At 43.0% G+C, this 24,950-nt stretch overlaps 2 protein-coding genes across 3 annotated transcripts; one reads left to right on the top strand and one right to left on the bottom strand.

The window, feature by feature from the left end:
• Positions 1 to 24,761, bottom strand: LOC129718093 (origin recognition complex subunit 2). 2 transcript variants are annotated; one of them, XM_055668513.1, is made up of 4 exons: positions 24,028 to 24,761; positions 23,105 to 23,974; positions 22,605 to 23,050; positions 1 to 20 (listed from the first exon to the last, which is right to left on the bottom strand). In XM_055668513.1, the coding sequence occupies exons 1-3, from the start codon at positions 24,632 to 24,634 to the stop codon at positions 22,614 to 22,616; spliced, it is 1,914 nt and encodes a 637-aa protein (XP_055524488.1). In that variant the 5' UTR covers positions 24,635 to 24,761; the 3' UTR covers positions 1 to 20; positions 22,605 to 22,613. The 2 variants fall into 2 exon arrangements, with proteins under 2 accessions (XP_055524488.1, XP_055524487.1); XM_055668512.1 differs by lacking the exon at positions 1 to 20 and adding an exon at positions 22,284 to 22,532.
• On the top strand, positions 1,284 to 22,571 carry LOC129718094 (cholesterol 7-desaturase nvd). The gene is made up of 6 exons (XM_055668514.1): positions 1,284 to 1,422; positions 1,794 to 2,248; positions 21,147 to 21,351; positions 21,407 to 21,911; positions 21,974 to 22,265; positions 22,325 to 22,571. Exons 2-6 carry the CDS (start codon positions 1,985 to 1,987, stop codon positions 22,484 to 22,486), a joined length of 1,428 nt encoding a protein of 475 aa, XP_055524489.1. The 5' UTR covers positions 1,284 to 1,422; positions 1,794 to 1,984; the 3' UTR covers positions 22,487 to 22,571.
• Positions 24,762 to 24,950: the final 189 nt, after the last annotated feature.

The following is a 24,950-nucleotide window of genomic DNA, read 5'->3' on the forward strand; positions in this document are numbered from 1 at the left end:
TTTTATGCTGGGTTCACAACCTGTTGTAATTAAACAGCTTATTAGGCACTAGCCTTAGTTCAATAATGAATGCATTGAGTGTATACAAATGGTATTATATTGACGATAATGCCACCAATGAACAGTAACAATAGAAATATGTTAAATCAACGCAAAATAAGCAACACTTTGAAGTAGCAAAATTTAAATTTGACGCATGCTAAGTTACATTTCACACATTTGAAATATTTCAATACGAAAAAGCGAGAACCTGATGCGCCCAACATTTATGCAACCTTGCTACGGCAAATGGAAACATTTCATTTCATACCGCACTAGCTGCGTTCGTTCCTTGATTAGTTCACGTGTACTTATAATTCAAAAATTTTCGCGTCTTTTTCCTCATCGGGATGCATTTATCTAGAAATACAAATGGCAATACTAAAAGCTTTCTAGAGAGCTGCCCAAATAACTCCACCAGCCGCGCCATTAACGTGATTGTTATCGGTCTAAAACTTAAACAGATAAACAGACAAATGCGGATATAAACTCCTTCGCGTTCCGATAGCGGATTGGAGAATACTTTTCATTAGAATCCATTTATAGGACGAACTTTCGACGGTGAAAGACTGCTTAGTCACCTTGTGTCTTTCTTGCGTAATCTCCACCTGTCTTATCGGGGTGGGACTTTGTGAATCGCGAATTTTAGCTGGACACTTGCTGTATGATGATTATTAGTTTGGATGGCATTTTTTTTGTTATCTGTGACGTTTCAAGTGGCAACGGCGAAGTGAGACGCTTGATTGACATTGTATTCTTCGGTGGGAACTGAATCCCCCCACTTCACGTGGTTACAGATACAGCTAAGTCATCTTTGTGTGCCGAATGAATAACTCGAAGAATAGATATGATTCAAATGATGTTACATTTTTATCATTATGTAATTTCCATTTCTTACTAAACCAAGCCTTCCAATTTCCCCTCAAACATCGAATTCTGGCATTAGTCATCCGTGAACTTTATGCTTAAAATCACCCTTCAAAACATCAACAGGTGTCATATAAGGCGGCCGCAATTAATCACAAGTAGGAAATCACACGCGACTAATAGTTTAGTAACTTTATCATAACTGCTATCAGCAGCGACTTCGCGGGCGTCGTCGATAGCTGACTACGCGCACAGTAAACGTCCCACCCTAGCTTGACTACGCCACCGACTAGTCTCCTGCTGGCCTTATCTCGCTCCCATCGAACAGTAAGTACGTCATTCGTCATTCGTATGCTAAAAATTCAGGGACAGCCAAACCTTTCACAGTGTTCGATCAGAGTTCAAGTCGACCCCAGCCGGAGCATCCGGAGAGCACCCGCAGTCAGCAGCAAAGGTCACCAATCGAACCGGTGTCCATTCCCGTGCTATCCGTATTCGGAAAATTTCAATTCCAAGGTACATCCCTCATTCATAGTGATCAAAAGTTTGTGATTCGGAATGGTAGAAAATACAAAAAAAAAGTCCAATCGCCCGAACCCACAGAAGAAAAAAAAACTAGTTAGATATGTGCATTCATCCGTGGGCCAAAAGCGCGCAGTCCTAGGCGCGCGGTGTAATAGATTCAAGTGATTTGAATTCACCACCTATCGACAACATCGAAGCGAAGAAGCAATCACAAGTAGACAAGATCAGATCCTCTGGCCTTCCTTCTGCACTCATCGATCAGCGGCAACGTAGAGCGAGAGAGACAGAGGAAGAACTTTCAAACCCAATTCAAATTAGCATTTCATTTTTTTCACGTTTTTTTTTTGTTTCGATTTTCACAGCTCACCAGCGCCAAACGGCAGGATCATAGGCGGTCCAGAAACCGGTGGTCCATCAGTCGAGCCGGAACAGTCACTTGGTGTGGTGCCTCAGTGCTCGTGTACTTGTGCTCTAGTTGCAAGTTGTAAAGCTTCGATTCGAGCTTTCGCTCTAAGTTTGTTATTATCTTTCGTGCTCTCTCTTTGGAATCACGATGGGAGGAGAAGAGTGTTGCTGCGATGATTATTACGCAGGCGGACAGTTAGTGCAGGCGCCCTCAAGCCTACGCTGGCTTCAGCTGCTAGCTTCGAACGCGACGAATGGATTTTTGGAGCAATCACTTCGGGATTTCCTCCCTGACGGCGTGGGAGGCCGCGTTGGGAGTTTCTTGGCTCGGTTTCCGCTGTATCTGCTGGCGCTGGCCGTTTTCAGTTGGTTGTGCTGGAAGTTCTACTACGGTCGTGTAATCTGGAAAAGGGTAAGTCCAAATACTTTTTAACATGTTAAGGCTTCTTTACAATGCTACAAATGCTTGTTGGCTTCTGTTCTTGAACCGTCGGGCACTTCAAGACTTACTTATTTTCGCGTGAATAAGCTGTTCATCTATTTATTACAACCGCCAAAGATATCCTACAAGGTTCAGTTTCAAAGATTGGACTCGAAATAAATGAGACACACAAAAATGATCACCTAAAATTCAGTAAGCTATGTTTTGGTATAATTCATTTATTGAATTTCCTCCACCAAGCTGAATGCTTGTACATTTCTTTTACATTTCTCATGGGATCTTGGGCTTCACCCATCTTCCTTAAACAATTTCTCCTTTTTTTTCAAAGCTTCATCGCTTCTGAATGTTTTTCCACTTTTCTCCAGCTCCTTTTCTTCATTATCGCCCAAAACTTTTCCATTGGGCGAGGTTCTGGTGAATTTGGCGGGTTTGCCTCCTTCGGGGCGACATTAACGCCCTTCGCTCCATTACAGGCTTGGTGTAATGGTACGAAGTTAGATCCGGCTAGAACAGCGTGAGACCACGGTGAGAGCGGAGGAAGGGAGGCAAGCACTTCTGCAAGCATTCCTCTCGATGAATCTGCCCGTTTATGGTGCCGGTTGTAACGAATAACTTGCTGTACCGTCCGCACTCGCAGATCGCCCGCCATAACAGGTACCTTTTATTACTGTAGTCCCTGGTTCCTGGTCGTTCCTCTAGGGATAAGCGGGGTGGGCTCTCACGACCTCTTTTGCCAAAGCTAGCTCGATCTCGAGGGAAAAACTCTCCTGGAGGGCGGCTTTCTGACACCGATCAGGGATGCAGACGGCTCTATTGAAAACTCTCTCTAAATCAGGTTAAGTTTTTATTCACTAACTTACAATTTGGGTGGGTGAGGGCCGGCGTAGGGGGCCGGCCGACTGATGAATCTGCCTCGGGTGATGACTCGGGGTGCTGGTTCTGACGGGTGATCTGCTTCGGGTGTCACTCTCGCTGCCGTGCTGCTGCGTTGATGGCGGGATTCTCGCGGAGATGGAGCCGCCACTGTTTTCGGGAAGGTAACGGTAGACGTTCCTTTTACCCGTGCACTACTGTGGGTCCTTCGTCCTTCGATGATTCTGCCCACGTGTAGGTGGTTGCTTTTTCCCGTGGAAATTCTGGACAGTTGTCGTAAGACTGCTGTTCTTTTTCTGGCACCGCGTGCTATCCGCTTCTGTCGAACCAATACTAAACGGGTCTAGGTGAGCGGAGGGAAATGGCTGGGCTCAGAATACTTTCGGAAGACTCGATCTGATAGTTTCCTAATTGAAAGCAAGATTTACCTGACTACCCCTAACAAGCGTAAGATGCGCTGTACTTTCCCACTAATTCACGGGTTATATTCACAGGTGGTAATAATTTCAACATTTCTATACTCGTCCGCTTGCTGGATTAAAATGGAGTGATCCAGCCCTTCTCTCAAGCCAACTTCCCTTATTCCTCTTTCCATTTTGTCATCCGCATTTCGTTATGAGCAATTCTCGCTGAAACCGTCCCACTGGTGACATGAGGTCTTTCAAAAAGGATATTTTTATGTCTAAATGATTGAAAGTAGCGAAGAAATGAGAAAACCACTTAGGTTAGTTCATATTGAGTGACCCCTCGAATTTTTGAGCAATTCTTGACCTTTTTATTGATTTATTTCTCTTGAATTTGTCATTGAACCCCCTGCAACCAACACATCGTTGCAACATAGAGGAATGATAGAGCTTTCATTTAAAGTAGAAAAAAATTGGCCGTCATCTTGGATCTCGCCGCCATCTTGGATTTCATCAGAAAAACGTGCTTTTGAGCAAGTTCGCAACCACCGATTTTGAATTTGACATCCCCATTGGAAAGCTGAGAAAAAATGCTTTAAGATACATTCAAAATATTAGGTGAGCATTGAGGTTATCTTGTCATTCTAGTTACTTTTTAAAATCGAGCTTCAAACAGTTCAACGCATGACTCGCGTCCAATATCAAATCAACGCAATATACTGAGCCTGTGGTGTGCGTATGATGTGAACAGTCAGTATTTCTAGTTCACAGGTAGTGAGTGCACCCACGAACCGTAATTTTTGAATAGCCTTTGATCAATTGGCTGAATTTCGTTACCCTTTTTGACGTAGGACTACGTCTAACCGCACTATATCGAGATACATTCCGCGAAAACTAAAACCAAAATGTAACGTCGGAATGAAAGATTTCAAACGGTTATACTGATGCAACCACATGATGGATCACAATAGTCAATATGTCGTTGGATTGATAAAATGATGGACAATTTTGTGATTTTTCAATTTTCATTATCACTTCATTGCTAAACAGTGCAAAATGAATAAAAGTTTCAAGGTCGAATTTTCACCAACAATGTACCAATCATATGCGAGCACGCCTGGTACAGACTTCATGAATAGACACCAACTGCCTGCTGTGATATCCTGTATAGCAGTGTCAAAAAAAAAATTTGACAGAATCTCACGGCCCAATAGGTCAACTAATGTTAGCTTCCATAAACCTAGACTATTTTGATGTCTTGCAGGTGAAGCTTTTTCGGAAAGTTCGTAACCACCTCCACTATCAGACAGTAGTACGTTCTGCTGTCAATATATATGTTAATGTTAATAAAACTGATGTCTTGAAGGAGAATATGATGGCACAGGCAACAGTACTGCACCGAGTAATGAACAGAGCGCTGGTTACTCGTCGCTATCAGTGCAGAAAAACTCGAAATTCATCTTTGTGCAGTCAAGCCAAGTGAAAACTAAATTGCCGCTGTTGACGCACAGTGGGGCGTGCAACACAATCGAATTGCCGTTTGAATTGTCTTCTTCTTCTTCTTCTTGTTTCGTATAGCAGCAAATATCGGAATTTAGTATGATTTTTCGGGTGCCGCAAAATACGCTATACCGCCGGGGACAACAGAATGCGTTGTTTATTTTGAACTCTACACTCTGCTTTTTTCAGATTTATTGAAATAACTGAATATAGGGTATTAAAAAGACAATAGAAAACCGAAATGCTCCGTACAGATCTTTGAATAGGTAGTTAAACGAGCTGTACTGATGACTATATTTTACTAGCTAAATGAATTTAGTCCAATATGACAATACTAGTTGCACTCCGCGGTGGCGGTATAGAGGAAAACCAAATTCATTTCATCTTGATATTAGAGTTCCGACATTAGTATTTGTATTTTTCAATTGAATTTTTTTTTTGAATTAGCATTGCAAGAAAATATTACTTTCCATAACCTTACTTGTAACTGAACAACGCTATGAAAACATTAATTGCTGAGGCTGATGTTGTGCATCACTCTCGCGCAGTTTATTTTCGAAGATAACGGACATACAACTTTCAAATATGGTATCTTCATTGTTCTTTGGTATCTTGAAACTGATCAATTTTTTTCTGATTGATTCTGTATACTAATAAAGCAAAGCCTTGGTGCTACATTCCGATTCGGAACTCGACCTTCTGTTTATTTATATACAGACTTCGCAGCCAACCGTTAAGTGTACAGGACAATTGCGGGGCTAGCGCTACGATCCTACTGACACTAACAGTTTTTTCCGAGCCGAGACTCGAACTCACGACGACTGGCTTGTTAGGCCAGCGTCGTACCTCGAGACCGTCTGGGAGATATTATACTGTATACTGATAAAATGTTTAAATTGGCCTGAATTGAATGTTAACATGTTCATAAAATTCTATGTCAATTCAAATTTTCTATGAATATTCATTCTCTACTAAAACTGTACTTCACAAAATATCAAAAAATTGGTCGCTGTGACGATAATACCCAACACGGAAAAAAAAAATCTAACTTTTTTATTTTTGTAGATAGAAAACCTTGTTCTACAATTTTATAGCTCCAATTATTTTCAGTAACTTTGTAAACAAAAAATTTTTTCTCTAAAACATTGCTATAGAGCTCTAGACCCAAATTTTCCCCTAAATTTGGTTTCTGGACCATTGTGAATGTTAAAGAGAATATTTTTTCTTCTAAGATAGAGTGCTGCAAAGAAATAATCAAAATACAGACCTCGTTCGATTTTGGCAACACGCCAGAATTTTTTCTGTTGCCAAAATCGAACCATGCCACGGCTCTTTTTTCTTGACTTTTTTTACTTTTTAAATGATCAAAGACGACCTTAACAGTAGAAATGGCCACCAATGAACTAGTTTTAGTTCTAAGTCGTTTAAAGTGTCGCTTGATGAATTTGGGCTGACGACCTAGATACTTGATATTACCACCTGTACCAAAATATTGTCCTTTGTAACAAAATCTTTAAAAATCTGTCCACGTGGAACATGGATGGCCCTAATATACACTACACTACAGACACACACCACAGGCTCAGCATGATTTGATATTGGCCGCACGTCATGCGTTGTACTGTTTGGAGGTCGATTTTGAAAAGTGACCAGAATGACAAGGTAAACTCAATGCTCAATGCCTAATGTTTTGGATGTATCTTAAAGCATTTTTTCTCAGCTTTCCAATGGTGATTTCAAATTCAAAATAAGTGGTTGCAAACTTGCTCAAAAACACGTTTTTCTGATGTAATCTTAGATGGCGGCGAGATCCAAGATGACGGCCAATTTTTTTCTACTTTAAATGAAAGCTCTATCATTCCTCTATGTTGCAACGATGTGTTGGTTGCAGGGGGTTCAATGACAAATTCAAGAGAAATAAATCAATAAAAAGGTCAAGAATTGCTCAAAAATCAATTTTTGCAAAAACCGTTTAACCGATTTGTACCCGAGGGGTCACTCAATATGAATAAACCAAAGTGGTTTTCTCATTTTTCCGCTACTTTCAATCATTTAGACATAAAAATATCCTTTTTGAAAGACCTCATGTCACCAGTGGGACGGTTTCAGCGAGAATTGCTCTTATCCTTTTTCCGGCAGATGTACTAAGTGTCAGTGCTTTGTGTTTCGTTCATCCGCCTCCGCCATGATCCATCTTCCATCAGCACTCCACAACAGATGGTACGCAGCACCTTCCGTTCGAAAACCCCAAGGGCGCGTTGGTCCTCCACTGGAGTGGTCCAGGTTTTAGAGGACTACCAGTCTTATCAGTGTTTAGTATATGGTTAATTTCGTGCGACGGCGGATTTTATCCGAGCGGAGCGTCCTCCGGAGTCCAAAGTAGGCACGATTTCCTGCCATAAGGCGTTGACGAATTTCTCTGCTGGTGTTATTGTCAGCAGTCAGCAGTGAGCCCAGGTACACGAACTCGTCTACCACCTCGATTTCATCACCGCTACAATGAATCCGTGGCAGGAGGTTTATACTGTCTTCTCTGGAACCTCTTCCTCTCATGTACTTAGTTTTCAATGCGTTTATAGCCAGTCCAATTCGTCCGGTTTCAGCTTTCAGTCTGATGTACGTATCCGTCATCTTTTCAAGGGTTCATGCTACAATATCAATGTCACCGGCGAAGCCAAAGAGCTGAACAGAGCTTCTAAATATCATGCCACTAATGTCGATACCAGCCCTACGTATCACACTTTCCAAAGCGATGTTGAGTAGCAAGCACGATAATCCATCACCTTGCTGTAACCCTCTTCGAGATTCGATGGAACTCAAGTGTCCCCCAAACTCGAACTACGCACATCACCCGATCCATCGTCGACTTGTCAGTTAAACCGGAAAACCGTAATCGTGCATAATCTGCCATAGCTGATCTCGATTGATTGTGTCGTATGCCGATTTAAAATCGATGAACAAATGATGTGTGGGCACGTTATACTCATGGCACTTCTGTAGGACCTGCCGTACCGCGAATATTTGGACCGTGGTGGCGCGGGCACAAATAAATTCCGCTTGGTAGTGCTCCACGAATTCCCTCACAAAAGGTGATAGTCGACGGCACATAACTTGAGAGAATATTGTTGCCTTTTTCGTGGATGGGGCACACTGTACTCCTCCCAAATCTTGGCAATAACCCAGTGTGGTGCCTTAGCCAGTGATTCACCACCGTGTTTCAACAACTCGCTGGGGAGTTGATCAGCTCTAGCGGCTCTGTGGTTTTTCAGCCGGCCGATCTCCTCTTAAACCTCCTGGAGGTCAGGGGCTGGAAGTCTGTCGTCCTTTGGGCGTACATCGAGATCTACTACCACTCCGTCGTCATCCTTTGCTACATCGTCATTAACCCTCTAGTGCCCAAATTAATTTTTAGACGGACTTGGAAAAAATCACTCTGAAGATTTATAAACATTTTTTAAGTTTTTATTGAAGCTTTTTAGAGCTTCAACTGAAGACCGTCTAGAAGCGGCACTGGGCACTAGAGGGTTAAGGTGCTCATCGTAGTACTGTTTCCACCTTTCAATCACCTCACCCTTGTTTGTAAGAAGGTTGCCGTCCAGGTTCCTGCACATGTCGGCTTGTGCATTCGCACGGTACAGCACCTCCATCGCCTCACGATCTCGATATTCCTGCTGAAGCTTCATGTTTCGTAAGACCCAGTTTTGCCTGTTCTGTGCGCGCCGGTAGCGTTCGACAGCCATTTTCAATCGTTTTGCATCTTGGATTCAAAAATAGTGTCTGTAGTTGATATTTGGCTGCTGTCTTTCATCTCGATCATTTGAAGCTGTTTGTAGGAAAATTGGTAGAAATATCTGTTCCATTTACATGGGAGATGCCCTTTCTCCTTCTTAACTATGGAGGGGTGTCAAACTATCATAGAAACATTTATTGTCCCCAAAACTCACACAAATTTGGTTTCCTTTATTTGGTTAGTTCCCGAGTTGTGCAGAAAAATTAGTGTTTGATTTGTGTAAGAGCCCTCTCTTCCAGAGAAGGAAGTGGCCTCAAACCAGCATAAATAGAGTTGCCTTCTCTCCGGGTTTCACCCGAAGCCTCCGGGTTTGGGAGGTGATCTTCGGGTCCCCGGGTGAACGAGACTTCTCTTCACGCCTGGAGGTAATTTCCGGGTCTCCGAGTAAGAGCGAAATTTCTCCGAGCCAACAAAGTTATTTTCAACTCACTCTGGAAACTGTATAAGTCATAAATTTGGACAATTTGTTTTTAAGTCCTAGGCACCTAATTGCCTAAGTGTTTTAAGCGTTAAAGAAGTTTTCAGCATTGTTTTGAAAATTTTACCAAAGGAAATTTTAAGGCTAAAGTATACGGCGTATCTTTATCAATTACTTAATTCCTTTGCTCTCTACTTTGAAAATCTCCGGGCAAGATATCCATGTCAGGTGACAACCCTTATCATAGCAACCTTTCCCGGTCCCGAAAACCCGTACATACGGGTTTGCCAAAAGACCACGAAGTGCGACCGCTCATAACTTTACAACTGAGCGTCTGATTTCAGCTGACTTTGTTTTGTTGTGTTCGTCTTTGTCCAAGGCAAATTGTTACGGCGAGAAAACTAGGAAATTTTAAAGGAAAATGGTAAAATTCTTACCTTACGTTACCAGTCAGCTCCAGGCCGAAGTGTCCTTTGCTGTTCGAAGAAGTCGTCTCCGTTCAACTCGGTCCAGGGCTGCAGCTCGCCAGCCATGTCGTCTGCGGAGGCCCCGCAGGTCGTCTTCCACTTGATCGAGCCACCTTGCTCGCTGCGCGCCCCGTCGCCTTGTTCCAGTCGGGTTGTTATCAAGAACCAGTTTCACCGGGTTGTCGTCCGACATCCTAACGACATGCCCAGCCCACCGTAGTCTCCCGATTTTCGCCGTTTGAACGATGAGTGGTTCTCCCAGCAGCTGATGCAACTCGTTGTTCATCCGCCTCCGCCATGATCCATCTTCTATCTGCACTCCACCACAGATGGTACGCAACATCTTTCGTTCGAAAACCCCAAGGGCGCGTTGGTCCTCCACGAGCATAGTCCAGGTTTAGTGGCCGTAGAGGACTACCGGTCTGATCAGTGTTTTGTAGATGGTTAACTTCGTGCGGCGGCGGATTTTATTCGAGCGAAGCGTCCTCCGGAGTCCAAAGTAGGCACGATTTCCTGCCATAAGGCGTCGACGAATTTCTCTGCTGGTGTCGTTGTCAGCAGTCAGCAGTGAGCCCAGGTACACGAACTCGTCTACCACCTCGATTTCATCACCGCTAAAATGAATTCGTGGCGGGAGGTTGACACTGTCTTCTCTGGAACCTCTTCCTCTCATGTACTTGGTCTTCGATGCGTTTATGGCCAGTCCAATTCGTCCGGCTTTAGCCTTCAGTCTGATGTACGTCTCCGTCATCTTTTGAAGGGTTCGTGCTACAATATCAATGTCATCGGCGAAGCCAAAAAGCTGAACAGACCTTCTAAAAATCGTGCCACTAATGTCGATACCAGCCCTACGTATCACACCTTCCAGAGCGATGTTGAATAGCAAGCACGATAAACTATCACCTTGCCGTAACCCTCTTCGAGATTCGAAGGGACTCGAGAGTGTCCCCAAAACTCGAACTACGCACATCACCCGATCCATCGTCGACTTGACCAATCGTGTCAGTTTATCCGGAGAGCCGTAATCGTGCATAATCTGCCATAGCTGGTCTCGAACGATTGTGTCGTATGCCGATTTAAAATCGATGAACAAGTGATGTGTGGGCACGTTATACTCACGGCACTTCTGTAGGACCTGCCGTACCGCGAATATTTGGTCCGTGGTGGCGCGGACACCCATAAATCCCGCTTGGTATTGCCCCATGAATTCCCTTGCAAACGGTGACAGTCGACGGCACAGAATTTGAGAGAGCACCTTGTAGGCGGCGTTCAGCAACGTGATTGCGCGGTAGTTGCAGCAATCCAACTTGTCGCCTTTTTTGTAGATGGGGCACACTGTACCCTACATCCACTCCTCCAGTACTACCTCCTCCTCCCAAATCTTGGCAATAACCCAGTGTAGCGCCTCAGAAATGGTAAAATTCGCGAAAAAAGAATTTCTATTCAACAAAGAAGTGAGATAGAAGAAGGCGTGATGAACAGAAACAACATGACAGTAATTTAAAACAGTTGACTCTCGACAGTTATTTTGAAATCATCCTTTAAAAACTACCACCGAAAATTAACTGGTGGCTACCGTCACGGTGATCGGTTGAACTATCTGAACATATAAAAATGCAGCTTTGTCTGTCTATCTGATCAATATAGGGTTGGAAACTACTGAACCGATCGGCGTGAAATTTTGTATATAGGGGTTTTAGGGGCCGAGAAAGGTGACTAACCATTTTGACCATTTTGAATCCTAAGATGGCGACTTCCGGTGTCTGGAAAACAGCCGAAAATGACCAAATAACACCCAATAAGGGTGTTTCTTAAACCAGAATGACGCTCAGGGGCCAGAAATTGCCTCCAAATGCCATTTTGATATCCAAGATGGCGACTTCCGGGTTTGGAAAAACCGCCGAAAAAAAACGAATATCACTTAATATGGATATTTGCGTAATAGAGATGATGCATAAAGGCCAAGCATTGACCCTGGACACTGTTTTGAATTCAAAGATGACCACTTTCAGTTTCTGGAGAACAACAAAATTACTGAATATCATCCAATATGGGTATTTCGGAAATCAGATTGATGCCAGAAACACAGCGGAAAATAACCGAATACCACCCAATGTGGATGTTTTGAGAATAGAGGTGATGTACAGAAGCCACAAGTCAAGGGTGTTGTCATTCCGATAAAACCAATCATTTCAAATGGTTTGCCTTTTGACTTTGATCATATCCTATGGCCGATTAGTCGTGCATTCACAGACTATAAACAAATCGCAAGGAATTAATGCATTTGGAATGTTTAAAATCATTACATTAAACACAAAAATGGGAGAAAAGAAGTTTGCCGGGTCAGCTAGTTTTATATGAAGTTTGTGCAATAACTGATTACCAGTTTTCTTACACCTTAAATTTTTTGTGAAATTTTTCATACATTATTGCACGTTTATTTGCCGAATTGGGTTGTTGATTGGGTTGTCCGCACAAATGACATGTTGGTGACCTTTAAGAGAAGATTCATATTCGCATGAAGAATATGTTCTGTAAATGGTCAGGAATGCTGAAAAAGCGTCGAAAAGGCGGGGCTTAGAACCTTATACAAACTTTTAGTAATTGTCACGAGGTGGTTTGTTAGAAATTTTCTACATTTACATATTTTGAACTTGGTGATATTTATAGGAAAAACCAGAAACATTTCTATTTTTTTTAAATTGTCACCGCGAGACATATTTCTATCCACACATTCATGAATATTTTTCGTGACAAAGCTCTAAAATAAAACATAATATTCGTGACCATGTCACGAACATTGCTATTTTAGTGTTTATATATATATATATATATATATATATATATATATATATATATATATATATATATATATATATATATATATATATATATATATATATATATATATATATATATATATATATATATATATATATATATATATATATATATATATATATATATATATATATATATATATATATATATATATATATATATATATATCATAGAAAAAGTGGAAATTTCGATAAATGCCAAGAGCAATTTACAAATGCAATCCCCTTTTTCGTGGAGAAAGTATATCGCCTACCGCTTAAAATTTTCACGCGCCTTCAAACAAATTAGGTTTTAGATAGTATTCGTAAAATTTTTCATATTTTAGAAACACGAAAAAATGATTTTGTTGATCTTTTAAGGCAAATGTCTGTTTATAAGTGACCCCTGTTGTATTCTTGCTACAAAATACATGAAAATTTTCAAGGAAAACGTCCAAATCATATCACATACTTAGACATACGTAACACTGGCGATTTTTTTTGTACTCTTTGCCCCACATCACCCGGTACCAACACGAGTATGAACTGCTCGACGAAAATGAACGAAATGAATTTTCTTCATCGCGGCTCCACTCGAGCCCATGACAAAATCCCTTAAAAAACTGTCAAAAAGTTGTTTACAAAATCAATGCTGCATTTTTCGAGTGGGAACGAGACAAATGCAGGGCTGCGCAGGTACACAACCTCCATAAACTACTCAAACAGAGGTTTTTTTTTACAGAGGTTGGTACTTTCGTGTAGTTCATTTTGTACCAACTTATTTGGAAGATTTCTTCCTGAGTGTTACGTATGTCTTATGTATGTGATCATATTGTGGTTTAATTTTATAATGGACTACTTTCACTGCTTTTAGCAAGTATTTTCCCCATTTTAGTTAGCCAACAAACTTCAGGTGTTCGTCACCAATTATTCTCGGTGACTTTTGTAAACAAGATGCATTCCTCCGGTTATAGATCATTTCTTGATTCTTCAATAAAGATCAACTGTTACGGGGACTCATTTGAGACAATACCAATTGAACGTTAGTTTCAGGGAATATGTAACCTTATTAAATTGAACTATTTTTTTTTGTTACTTGTTTAAAAAAGGATAGTGACTAATTTTTTTCTGATTTTTTATTTAAACCAAAAGAGATGATTACCAAAATCACTGTGACAATGTTAAAACTTTTAAGTTTTTTCAAAAGGTCACGAACTCTATTAAACAAAACTTTTGTCAAATGTTTTCTTGCAAAAGTCACAGTGGCTAACTGGGGAAACTATTTCTATGAAAAGTCACTGCATTTGTCAGAAAAATTTAAATGTACCTCTTAATTTCTTGGTGACTATTCTAAGACAAAAAGCCATTTGTACTTCAAATTATCACCGTGACTACATATTGGAAAAAATACTTCCATTTCACAAGTGAAATGATTTCGTCTGTGACTCTTCAGAGAAAAATAAATAAATGGTAGTTTAATGATCACGGAAACAAAATAAAAGAAATATTTGTTTTTTGATCATAGCTTTAGTGTCTTTTGTAAGAAAATAAACACAAGTTTTTCTATAAAAAGCAATGGTTACTCGATTACAAAAACTATTTCCATATTATTTTTAAAACGTTCGGGGGCCAATTGTAAGAAAAAAGACCTATTTTATTTGTGACTCTCGTGCGGATTGGGATCAGTTTTTTATATCATCTGAAAGATCTACATTTTCTAAATAAACGAGATTTAAATTTTTCTCTCTATCGTATTCCTTCGCTTTTTAAATCACGATTTAAAACTGCTCGAAATCGCTACAATGACAGTTCGCCCATATACCAACTGTCATTGTAGCGATTCAGAGGGAATTTTTATTCTTCATTAAAAATCGAAGGATAATGATATAACGTTTTAAAAAATCACGTTTTACTTAGAAAATTACACTCTTTCAGATGATATATAAAAATCGGAAATTCTTGAGTAACTAAACAACCTAATTAGATCATAAATCAATTCTTTTATGAAAATCAAAAAGAGTAACATGTTGCTCTTCAACAATTTAATTTTTTTGTGTGCATTTTCTTTTACTTTATTTGTTTTTATTTGTTCTGCAGGCCTGTTTTCTACAATCGATATTGAAATACATACATTAGATTAAAAAAACAACAAAACTTGAAAAATATTTAATTACGACAGTAAAGTAGTGCATTTTTCAACGGCCCATTTGACATACATTTTAGGCAAAACATTATCAACTCTTTCCGATATCTATTGCAAACAGGAATACAATCTGATTGTTTTTTTTTTTCAAAGTTTCCACCAAACATGTATCTATAATGTTTAATCAGAAATTATTCTAAACAAATTTTTGGCACATGACATATTAAAACAACACGTGGTAAAGTCGGTGGGAGGACGGGGGTGGAGGGTTAACCAAAAGACCACAGAGCATTACATGAGGCATAAGAAGTGATCGAAATATGACAACGTGGTTTAGGAACAGTCCCATGTCAATTTAAGATCAGACAGACAGACAGATAGGAATAGGACATTTTTATATGTTAACATGGGCAAGTCGAGTCGACTCGTCTTCCACAAAAGCGCCTATTGTTGAAGAAGAGAAATCAATATCAATATGTATTAGAGGAAAAATAACAGGAGGGTTGTTACAAAGCCACGACCGCAAGGTTGAAGTAGAATACTTTTACAAGAAAGATAACCCGGCTGCTTGCGTGACAGTCATTTTTTCTAGTAAATAAACGTTGACTAATCAGATCAATCGAATTTTGCGCTTCAACAAGGATTGACCAATTTCAATAATATATACTAAATAGTATATAATAAAAAAGTTACTTGTCATGATTGGGGCTTGTTTTTATATTTTGATTATGTGAAAAATTGATTTTCATGCAGATAATGAAAGTTTCGACTGTCGTGTTCATGACTGAATGAAAAGATAATTCAGTACGTTCTGAGACACGGAGATAAAGTAAAATTTATAACTTTTACAAATTTAAAAATGTTAATTAACTCATTAGAAAATATTAACTCTTAAATCAAGTTTTTATTTCATCCTGAAAAGGACAATTTGTTGTTCATTTTAGTTTCGGATAAGATGCCGATCGATCTTTGCGTTATCACTGACAGTGCGAATAAAGTATTCCTTGTGATAAAATACGTGTTGTCAAAATAAGTCAACTTATCATTGAATGCATTTACTAGTGCCCACTATCGCACAGAAACTGCATTTCACTAAAGTGCCTCACTGCATCAGCCGCTATCGATGCTGAGATCCGCTGCAGCTAGTGCGCTATCCATAGCCATATCACAGTTGTGGCCGCTATACGCTGCCATTGGTATCCATTGTCCCTGCATCAACTGGCCCAGCTGCTATCGTTGCTGGAATCCGCTGCAACTAGAGCGCTATCCATTGCTACGCCACAGCTGTGACCGCTTTCCGCCATCGCTGGTATCCACTGCACTGATAGTGCTGCTGCTGAGGGAGGACGACTGCTTTTGTCGCTGTCTAGTACTATTATGAGCGGCTTCGTGAATGTGTGTGTGAAAATTATCTGTATTTTTATGCTTTTGTAGGGTATGATACATGTTTTTACAAGTTTAAGTGATTTACATTACTGTTTTCATCTTTGGTGTGCGAGTTTTGGTTTCTGTTTTACTAAGCTTTCTGATTTCTAGAAATTTTGGATTGTCCACTTTGGTGGCGCTTGATTGAAAGAAAATAAAGGGAAACTACTTAAAACTACTATTTACAGCTTAGAACTAACTTAACCTACTATGTACAAACCGCTTACTAAAGCGTATTCTGATTGCCGGCATTTTCGGACAAATTTAGATTTACTTTCTGTGATTTTGGCATCTACTTTTAGAGTGGCTGCCTCTTGGTGGAGGTCTAAGATTCTGGTGTCATAGGGACAATCGAGGATCATCCGTAAGATTCGGTTTTGCGCAATCTGTATTTTGTTCCTGTGAGTTTGTGCACATGACTCCCACACCGGAGCCGCGTAAAAGACTGCGGGGGCAATTATTTATTTGTAGACTGCCAGTTTGTTTGTTCTTGAGAGGCGAGATCTGCGACAAATTAGCGGGTATAGTGACCGAACCAAAGCTGAGCACTTAACCAGTGTCCTCTCCACATGCGATCGGAAAAGAAGTTTCTCGTCGAATAGCAGTCCAAGATAGGTAACTTCGGAAGACCACTCAACCCCGGTACCGTTCATGACCACAACGCATGATGGAGGGGGCTTCAGTTTAGGGGATTGTCGATGAAGGAACATTATTGTTTGGGTTTTGGAAGTGTTGATCTTAATTTTCCAGGTGTTAGCATACTCGACAAAGGCGTCTAAGCATCGCTGAAGTTTGTTGGTGATCTCACGAGGCATTCTTCCCTTGACGGCAATTGCAGTGTCATCTGCGAACAGAAAGAGCACGCAGCCATCTCCCAGGGAAGGAATGTCGGAGGTGTAAATGTTGTATAGCAAAGGGCCCAGCAGACTGCCCTGCGGGACCCCTGCTGGGATGGAAAAAGTATTTGATAAACAACCATTCAGCGATACCCTGAACGACCTCTGCCGAAGGTAGCTACAGATGATTTTCGTCAAATATGATGGAAAGTTGAAGGTACAGAGCTTGTATACCAGACCGTCATGCCAGACATTGTCAAACGCCTTTTCGACGTCCAACAATGCCATGGCTGTGGACTTGGATACAGCCCTGTCCCTTCTGATGTTGTTCATCACCCGCACCAGCTGGTGCGTGGTGGAGTGAGCCTTCCTAAACCCAAACTGTTCCGGGAGTAAGATGTTGTTATCCTCAGCCACCTTCATCATGCGGCTGAGGATCAGTTTTTCAAACAGTTCGCCCAGCGATGAGAGTAGGCTGATCGGACGGTAGCTTGATGCTAACGTCGGATCTTTCCCGGGTTTGCGGATCGGTATGATCTTGGCTATCTTCCAAATGCTTGGATAGTAGTGCAATTCCAAGCATCTGTTGAAGATAGAGCTCAACAACAGGTGAACCCTGTTGCTGAGCTTTTTTAAGACCATATTGAAGACCCCGTCAAACCCAGGAGCCTTCATGTTCTTAGTACTCATCAGCGCTGAGCAAACCTGTTTTGCTGTGATTTTATGTTCTTGAGGAACGGTTCAGGGGGAGTTTTCGAGGTCGCGGACGCACTGCTCGACCTGGTCTTCCATTGGACTAGCCATGGTCGAGCCATGCAAATGCGATGAGGCAATGTGATCGCCTACCGCATTTGCTCTCTCGACCGGTGCAACAAGAAGCCTCTCTCCGACCCTGAGGGGAGGAACTGGTTTGGGGTGCGATTTCAGCACTTTGGCTACTTTCCAGAATGGCCTGGAGCGGTCGTCCAAATTTTGGACTAAGCATCCGAAATTTTCATTCCGGAGTGAGACCATCCTGGAAGCAATTTGCCTATTCAGATCGGTCACCTCGAGCCTAATGTCTAGATCCCTGGTCCTCTGGAACTGGCGTCTACGCACATTCCGCAGTCTAATTAGCAGCCGGGTATGGGAATCAATAGCAAGGAACTTACCCCTCACAGGAACACGTCGCACATACGCCTCGTCGGCCACGTTTATGGCTCGTTGGAGACCCTCCAACGCCTGGTCGATGTTTTCCACGCTGTCGAGCGACGGCGCCTCATCGATGTTGTTGTCCACCATTCGTGCAAAGCGCTCCCAGTCGACATGATGGTAATCTTTCCGCAGACAGCTGGCAGGAGCAACACCGATCCCCACCTCAGCAACGACAGGTTGGTGGTCTGAGCTCAGATCGTTGTGGGCCACTGGTTTGGAGAGCTCGATGTTGGCCAGGAAGAGGTCCAGGGTTGAAGGGTTCCCCACTGGGGAGATGAAAGTCGGCTCATCCGGAAACTGCACCGTATAAAACCCATGCTGCGAGTGTTCGAAGAGTTGACGACCGTTCTGATTCTGCCGATAATTTCGCCAAGCCTCGTGCCGAGCATTTAGGTCTCCCCCAACGACGAAGCGGGAGTTGGTCCTGGTGATGGTGGCCAGGTCGTTCTTGAACTGCATTGCTGTACCGTTGCTGATACTACACTGGCGAGGACAGTAGACGACGATGAACCGGATGAACCCGGTAGCTGATTTGACCTCCACACTAAGGGCTTCGATGATGGCGGTGTGGATGTGCGGCAAGATGTTGTATTTCATCCCTTTTCTAACGATGATCGCTATACCACCCCCCCTGGAGTTGGTGCGATCGAGACGGATGATGTTGTGATCCGGCAGCCAAAAACTGTCGTCGGACTTCAGGTGGGTCTCTGTGAGTAGACCCACGTCGATGTTGTACTTGCGGAGAAAGTCAGCAAGCTCAATGTTTTTTGCTCTAACAGAGCAAGCGTTCCAGGTGACGATGGAGATGGGTTTAGGATCCATATTGGATAATAAATTTACCGAGCACATGGATTTGCTCGGCCTTGTTGCGACACGCACGAAGGGCATTGGTCATGCTGCTAAAAATTTCTAGCAGCTCATCCGCAGAGTACTTCTCGGACTCAGCGCTCGGTGGTGTTGTTGTGGGTGGACGCCAGTAGCCAGGGGGGGGGGAGGCGACCGTTGACCGGCTGACCCGCCGGATGGTGAGTGTGGAAGGTCAAGTTGCGTACGCGTACTTGGTTGCCCTGCTTGCTGGGATGAACGCAGAGGAGGAAAATCTTCCGCCCTGAAGACCGGTGGTTTGTCTTTCTTCCTGCTCGGCTGGTTGGTTGACGACGCCTGCTTGCGGATATGTTTGAAGCTCTCCCTTTTCGGGCACTGTCGATCAGAGCTCTGGTGATCACCGCCACAGTTAGCACACTTAAACTGTACCGCACCAGCATCGTCCACAGGGCAATCAGACGTAGAGTGGTCCTTGGCGCAGATGTTGCAACGCGGTTTGATGTTGCAGTTCCGGGTACCGTGACCGAAGTTGAGGCACCTCTGACAGTGCGTCACGTCTCGACGGCCTCCTCGATAGGGCTCCCAACGGATGATAATGGAGAACAAAGAGCGGATGGCTCGCAAAGCGCTCAGTGTAACTGTCCCTTTTGGGAAATGAACCAGAAAGAGGCAGTCCGGGTATTTCCTTTCATTTTCATTCCTGCGTTTGATCGGATAGACAGCAATTGGGGTCAATTTGTACCGATCCTTGATTTCGGCACTGATCAGCTTGGGGTCGAAACCTGGCAAGCCTCTGATGACCACCTTGAATGGCTTTTCCCCAGGAATGTCGTGGGTGAAGAACTCAGATTTAGAATTTTTCAAAAACTTCGTGGTCTTCTCAAAATCCACCTTCGTGTGGAGCATAACCTTCGTACCGATGCCGCATAACTTATATTCAGCTGCTACGCCCAGCGATGCAAAGTCGCTAATGAGCTTGTTGAGAGGGACGTTTTTCACTACCAGCGGGGGAAGCTTCACTTTCACCGTAATGGGGCTGGCAGAATCCGGAACATCAGTCGGCCCGCCAAAATCTCCAACGTCGCTAACGTTTGTCACCGTGTCGCAGTCAGCCACACTTTTCGAAGTGCAACTGCTTCCGCCTGGTTTCTTCTTTTTACTGCCTCCTTCAGCAGCAGAGTTTTGTTTCGCAGGACTCGAGCCTGCTCTTCTTTTTTTCTTTGACATCACACAGCGATGCAAGCGACGAACTGTCGCACAAAACGGAATAAAATTTTTAACTAACCCGGCTTTTCAGAAATAGAACTGTACTACTCAACAGTCTGAGAGCGAATGATGAGCGGCTTCGGCTAAAACAGGCTCTTATATAGGCCTAATAGAATGCTTAAAATTGCAAGGTATATGATTCTGTCGACCGTGCTTAGGAAACAATCATATAACGACCAATCAGAGGTCGAATTTTTCGTTTTGACAAGTTATGACTATTTTCAATAATACAATAGTGTGAATAATAAATTTACAATTATCTTCTTTTGGGAAGAATCTTAGAAGATTTTCCAATCTATTGCTGCAAGAACGAAGGAGATCCATCGAATACTAACCGATTTATTAGCATTTGAAATTGGACATATTTTTCACTTTTATCGGTTTTAGATTTTCATTTCACATCCCTATGTAGCCGAACTTCCTGAGAGAAGTATTCTACTTCAAATGATTCAAAAATTCTACTCAAACGAAAATTCTGCGTAAACAGCTGTGTACCGGTTTACAATTTCTACCGACCAATTATTTATCCATAGTAATTTTTTTCTAGAAAAAACATTTTAGCGAAAAATATCTAGGTAGGTACTTCCCTCATGTGTGTTTAGTAATCTTCAATCACTAGCAGGAACTTCACTTCAAACGCAGAATGAATCACACTTTACCTTCACTGTCTATTCTACCGGTTAAAAAGAATATTGAAATACTAAATTTTGCACAAAAACCTTAAAGCACTTTGACTGAAATCCGTTTTTTGGTTGAAAAAATATGAAACGTTTGCTCTCCTAAAACAATTACGATTTGCATTTGACACATGCTCGCCAATAATCGATGGTTGCTGCGATTGATAGTATTTTCGCTAGAATGGCACTTCCCATGCTGTTTTTCTACTAACGCATATCAACTCTTTGCAGGACCTCACCGACATTGGCTTCAACCACATGCTGGACAACGAGCAGATTGGCAAGAATGACCGGAGGCGTGCGCACACCGTCAACCGGTTGCGCCGCCTGCGGCGTGTAGGCCAACGTATTCCACCACCCTTCCCGAACGGGTGGTTCGGCATACTGGAATCGGAAGTACTGGCCGTAGGCCAGGCTCGTAGTGTCGATTGTTTGGGTATACTGTATGTCGATTGTTTGAGTAATTGGCATTATTGAGTTCGCTTTTTTAGGTCAAAACTTTGTCGTTTTCCGTTCGGCCTCCGGGGAGGCCTGCGTGCTGGATGCCTACTGTCCCCATTTGGGTGCTAATCTCGGCGTGGGTGGAACGGTACGTGGCGATTGTATCGAGTGTCCCTTCCATCACTGGACGTTCAGCGGAAAGGATGGACAGTGTACGAATATACCGTACAGCAAGTCGGGTGCGGTACCGAAGGTTGCGAAAGTCAAAAAGTGGCGTTCGCTAGAAGCGAACGGTTTTATCTTTGTCTGGCATCACGTCGATGAAGAGGTGGAACCGTGGCAGTTGCCGATTGTACCGGAAATCGAGGATGGTCGATGGGTTTACTATGGGAAGAATGAGTTTTTGGTGAATGCACACATTCAGGATATACCGGAGAATGGGGCGGACGTGGCGCATCTGTCCGCGGTTCATGGTCCGAATATGCTTTCTGGTAGTGATATCCGGTATTACCGGCCAGCTTGGGCGGAATTCGGTATGCACGCATGGCAGGCGAGGTGAGAACGGCAATTGTGTTGAAATTTAATTAGAAATTGACGAGTTTTTCCTCGACTCGTAGTTGGAACGCACCGGAGGAAAGCGAACCGTCGCACATCGCTCGCATGGATTTGAAACACACCTTCCGGTTCTTCAACAAGATGGAAGTTTGCACCGTGAATGTTAAGGCGTTCCAGGTTGGGCCAGGCTATGTACAGCTGATGATGCAGACCAGCATCGGACCGATGGTGGCACTGCAAACGGTCACCCCGGTCGAGCCACTGGTGCAGAAGGTTATCCATCGGTTTTACGCTCCGCGTAATTTAGGGAACGCATTCTTTCAGAAGTTTGCCATCTGGGCGGAGAGTGTTATGGTGCGTATAGACTCCAAATTATTATCAAAAGGATTTATTATTTGATGTTGTTTCTACAGTTTGAGCGAGACATGATGATCTGGAATCACAAACAATTCATCGAGAGTCCTTTGCTGATTAAGGAGGATCGATTGATCCGGGCGTACCGAAAGTGGTACGGTCAGTTCTACTCGGAGAACAGCACCAGCTACACGATGGCAAAGGAGAACCTGGATTGGTGATTGAAAATTTTTTGCTTTTCTTCGACTAGGGTAGGAATCTAGTTGTCTGTGATTATCGAATAAGAACAAATATTTTATTGAAATAAATTAGACGATTTTGGCTCCATGCCAAACCTACCTTTTTGTTTCACTTCTCCTGATTCTCCTCCAAGAACTGATCCAACAAACCAGCCTCAATGGGAATCAATAAATTCTCAGCCCCGTCAACGGTGCGCTTCACCTTGACCAGTTTGTGATCGATAAATTCGGTTAGCTGCGCTCGCAGCGCCAAATCAGTACTGACCAGAAACGCTTCCCGGCAGCTGCTGTAAAGATCCTTAAACAGCATACCCGGATAGTGTGGGTTACCCTTGTTCGCCAGCTGGTGCCGCACAATGGCCAAAAAGATCCCCCGCGAGTTGGTGGTGAGTGAATTGAAAACATTCTTCATTGACGATAATGCCAGAGCGCCGGAGTTTTGCACCAGCAGCGAGTTCTCGAACGCCGTTTCGTCCGAATAGGGTAGCATCGTAGTCACATCCCACCAGGAGAAGTTAAAGTAACTCAACTTGGACGAATCCCAAACTAGAATCGAAATAAATTGAACAAACTATAAAAAGTTAAAATTAAACCACTTACTCAAAGGCGTGTTGATATGATCGATCGACGCCAGTAGGTGAATGTTATCGATCTTGGCCAACCTTGCCAGCACGTTTTGTGTCTTGCTGTTGCGCAGCATGGTCCCATCCAGATTGTGCACAATCAGAAACAGATGCGTCCTGGGAAGGAAACTAAATTCCTCCTCGATTATATCCACCAGCTCGTGAAAGTTACCACTGGTAACGTTCAGATCCAACACATCCCCGGTGATGGCATCTAAAATGTCCTTGATGGTTAGCGTCGGAAAGAACCCGTTGATCACGATAACCGGTTGGTTGGGGAGAATCTTTCGGTGGAAAGTTTGCAGCAGATTGCGCTTCGATCCCAACCCGTACAGCAGAATGTTGAAGCCCTCGTTCATCAGGTAGAGCCACTTAGCGAAATAGTTCTCATACTCCTCGTGCAGCTCGTGGATGGCTTTCTCGTGCTCACTGGAACCGCGCAGCTCCCGAAGGAGCCGGAAGAGTTGATCATGAGGCAGACGGGGCGTATTCAGGCGATCTAGTGTGTGATCCGATGTGACTACCTTCGAGCTGCTGTGGGTGGAAAAGTAATCGTCACTTTGTAGCACGTACTGCAATTCGGTGGCCTTCTTTCGGCCGCGGGTTCGAGTGCTAACGCGTGCTTGTGGTAGCGCCGATGCTATGCTAATTTGTGCCGGTTGCTGCTTGATGACGGGACGTTTTGGCTTAGCGATTTCTTCCTCTTCTGAGGAGGAATCCTCTCCAGAACTACCTTCATTATCACCGTCGTCGTCGTCATCATCCTCGTCTCCCGAGGTTGGAACGAAATCGCTTTCACTAGCCGAAAAATCCGAGGCGGAATCGTTTCGTACAATTTTTGAGATATCTAAAATTTAAACATTATTTTAAAATTGAAAATTCTAAGAAGATAAGACTCACTCTTCTTCAGCTTGCTTCGGTCTCTGTGAGGCGTCTTCGCCGCAGCCAAACTCTTGCGTCTGCCCGGTGTCGTCGAAGGAGTACCACGCGCGGGCGTTTTCGGTGTTCTTGTCGGCTGTTTGCTGCTACTGCCGACTCTGGACGCCGTAGTCGGCGTCCGATGTTGAACGCTGGAAACTAAAACACTCATCGAGCCTCGCTTTTTCGGAGTTTTAAACCCATAAATCCGCTGCCCTTCGACATCTTCTCGTTCCTCGAATAGTGTGGTCGCTTTCACTTTGACCGCTAGCTCATCCAGTTGATGACCGTCCTCGACACACTCATCGTCATCCTCACTCGGCTCAGGTTCAGAAGGGGCTCGCGAGCGGCGACTGCGTCGAGTGTCAGCAACAAAGTCCTCGGTGTATCGTTTGTTCGGCGAGCGGTGACGCAGAGAACGTCTTCTATCTACCGGTTCATCGTCCGCATCGGACGATTGCGCGTATCGAGCCGTACTTTTACGGGCAAATTTGCGAACTGGCGTTTGTGATCGAACGCTGCTAGGCTCCTCGCCGGAACTTACCCCAATAGGGTCCGGTTCGTGTAGTCGAGTACTTCTGCGGCTCATTACTATTTATTTGAAACTATTTTTCACCTTAAAAATTTAGAAAACAACCGATATAACATGAAACAGATTTAATTTACAAACGCCAAATAATAAACAAGCGTTGACAGTCAGATTGGCGCTCGTTTGCGGAGCTATAATTTTTTGCTATAAATAATGTTAAGGAAGTTTAGCGGAGGCATACACCGCAACAGGCTTTCTTGCTTTGTTATGGTTGAACACGGAAAAGAAAAATGATCAAATTATGTTGAAATGTGACATTATGAAATCATAACAATTTATCATTTTCCTAACAACACATCCCATATGTTTGCTGTTT

The sequence above is a fragment of the Wyeomyia smithii genome, chromosome 1 (assembly GCF_029784165.1).
Source record: "Wyeomyia smithii strain HCP4-BCI-WySm-NY-G18 chromosome 1, ASM2978416v1, whole genome shotgun sequence".
NCBI classification, from domain to species: Eukaryota; Metazoa; Arthropoda; class Insecta; order Diptera; family Culicidae; genus Wyeomyia; species Wyeomyia smithii.

Bases quoted from the DNA above. Each gene is read 5' to 3' on its own strand.
- LOC129718093 (XM_055668513.1), bottom strand. From the start codon at position 24,634: ATGAGCCGCAGAAGTACTCGACTACACGAACCGGACCCTATTGGGGTA. The intron at 23,975-24,027 runs GTGAGTCTTATC...TTTAAATTTTAG, and splicing joins CCGAAGCAAGCTGAAGAAGA to ATATCTCAAAAATTGTACGA. The intron at 23,051-23,104 runs GTAAGTGGTTTA...TTTCGATTCTAG, and splicing joins TCATATCAACACGCCTTTGA to TTTGGGATTCGTCCAAGTTG.
- LOC129718094 (XM_055668514.1), top strand. From the start codon at position 1,985: ATGGGAGGAGAAGAGTGTTGCTGCGATGATTATTACGCAGGCGGACAG. The intron at 2,249-21,146 runs GTAAGTCCAAAT...AACTCTTTGCAG, and splicing joins GTCGTGTAATCTGGAAAAGG to GACCTCACCGACATTGGCTT. The intron at 21,352-21,406 runs GTATACTGTATG...TCGCTTTTTTAG, and splicing joins TCGTAGTGTCGATTGTTTGG to GTCAAAACTTTGTCGTTTTC.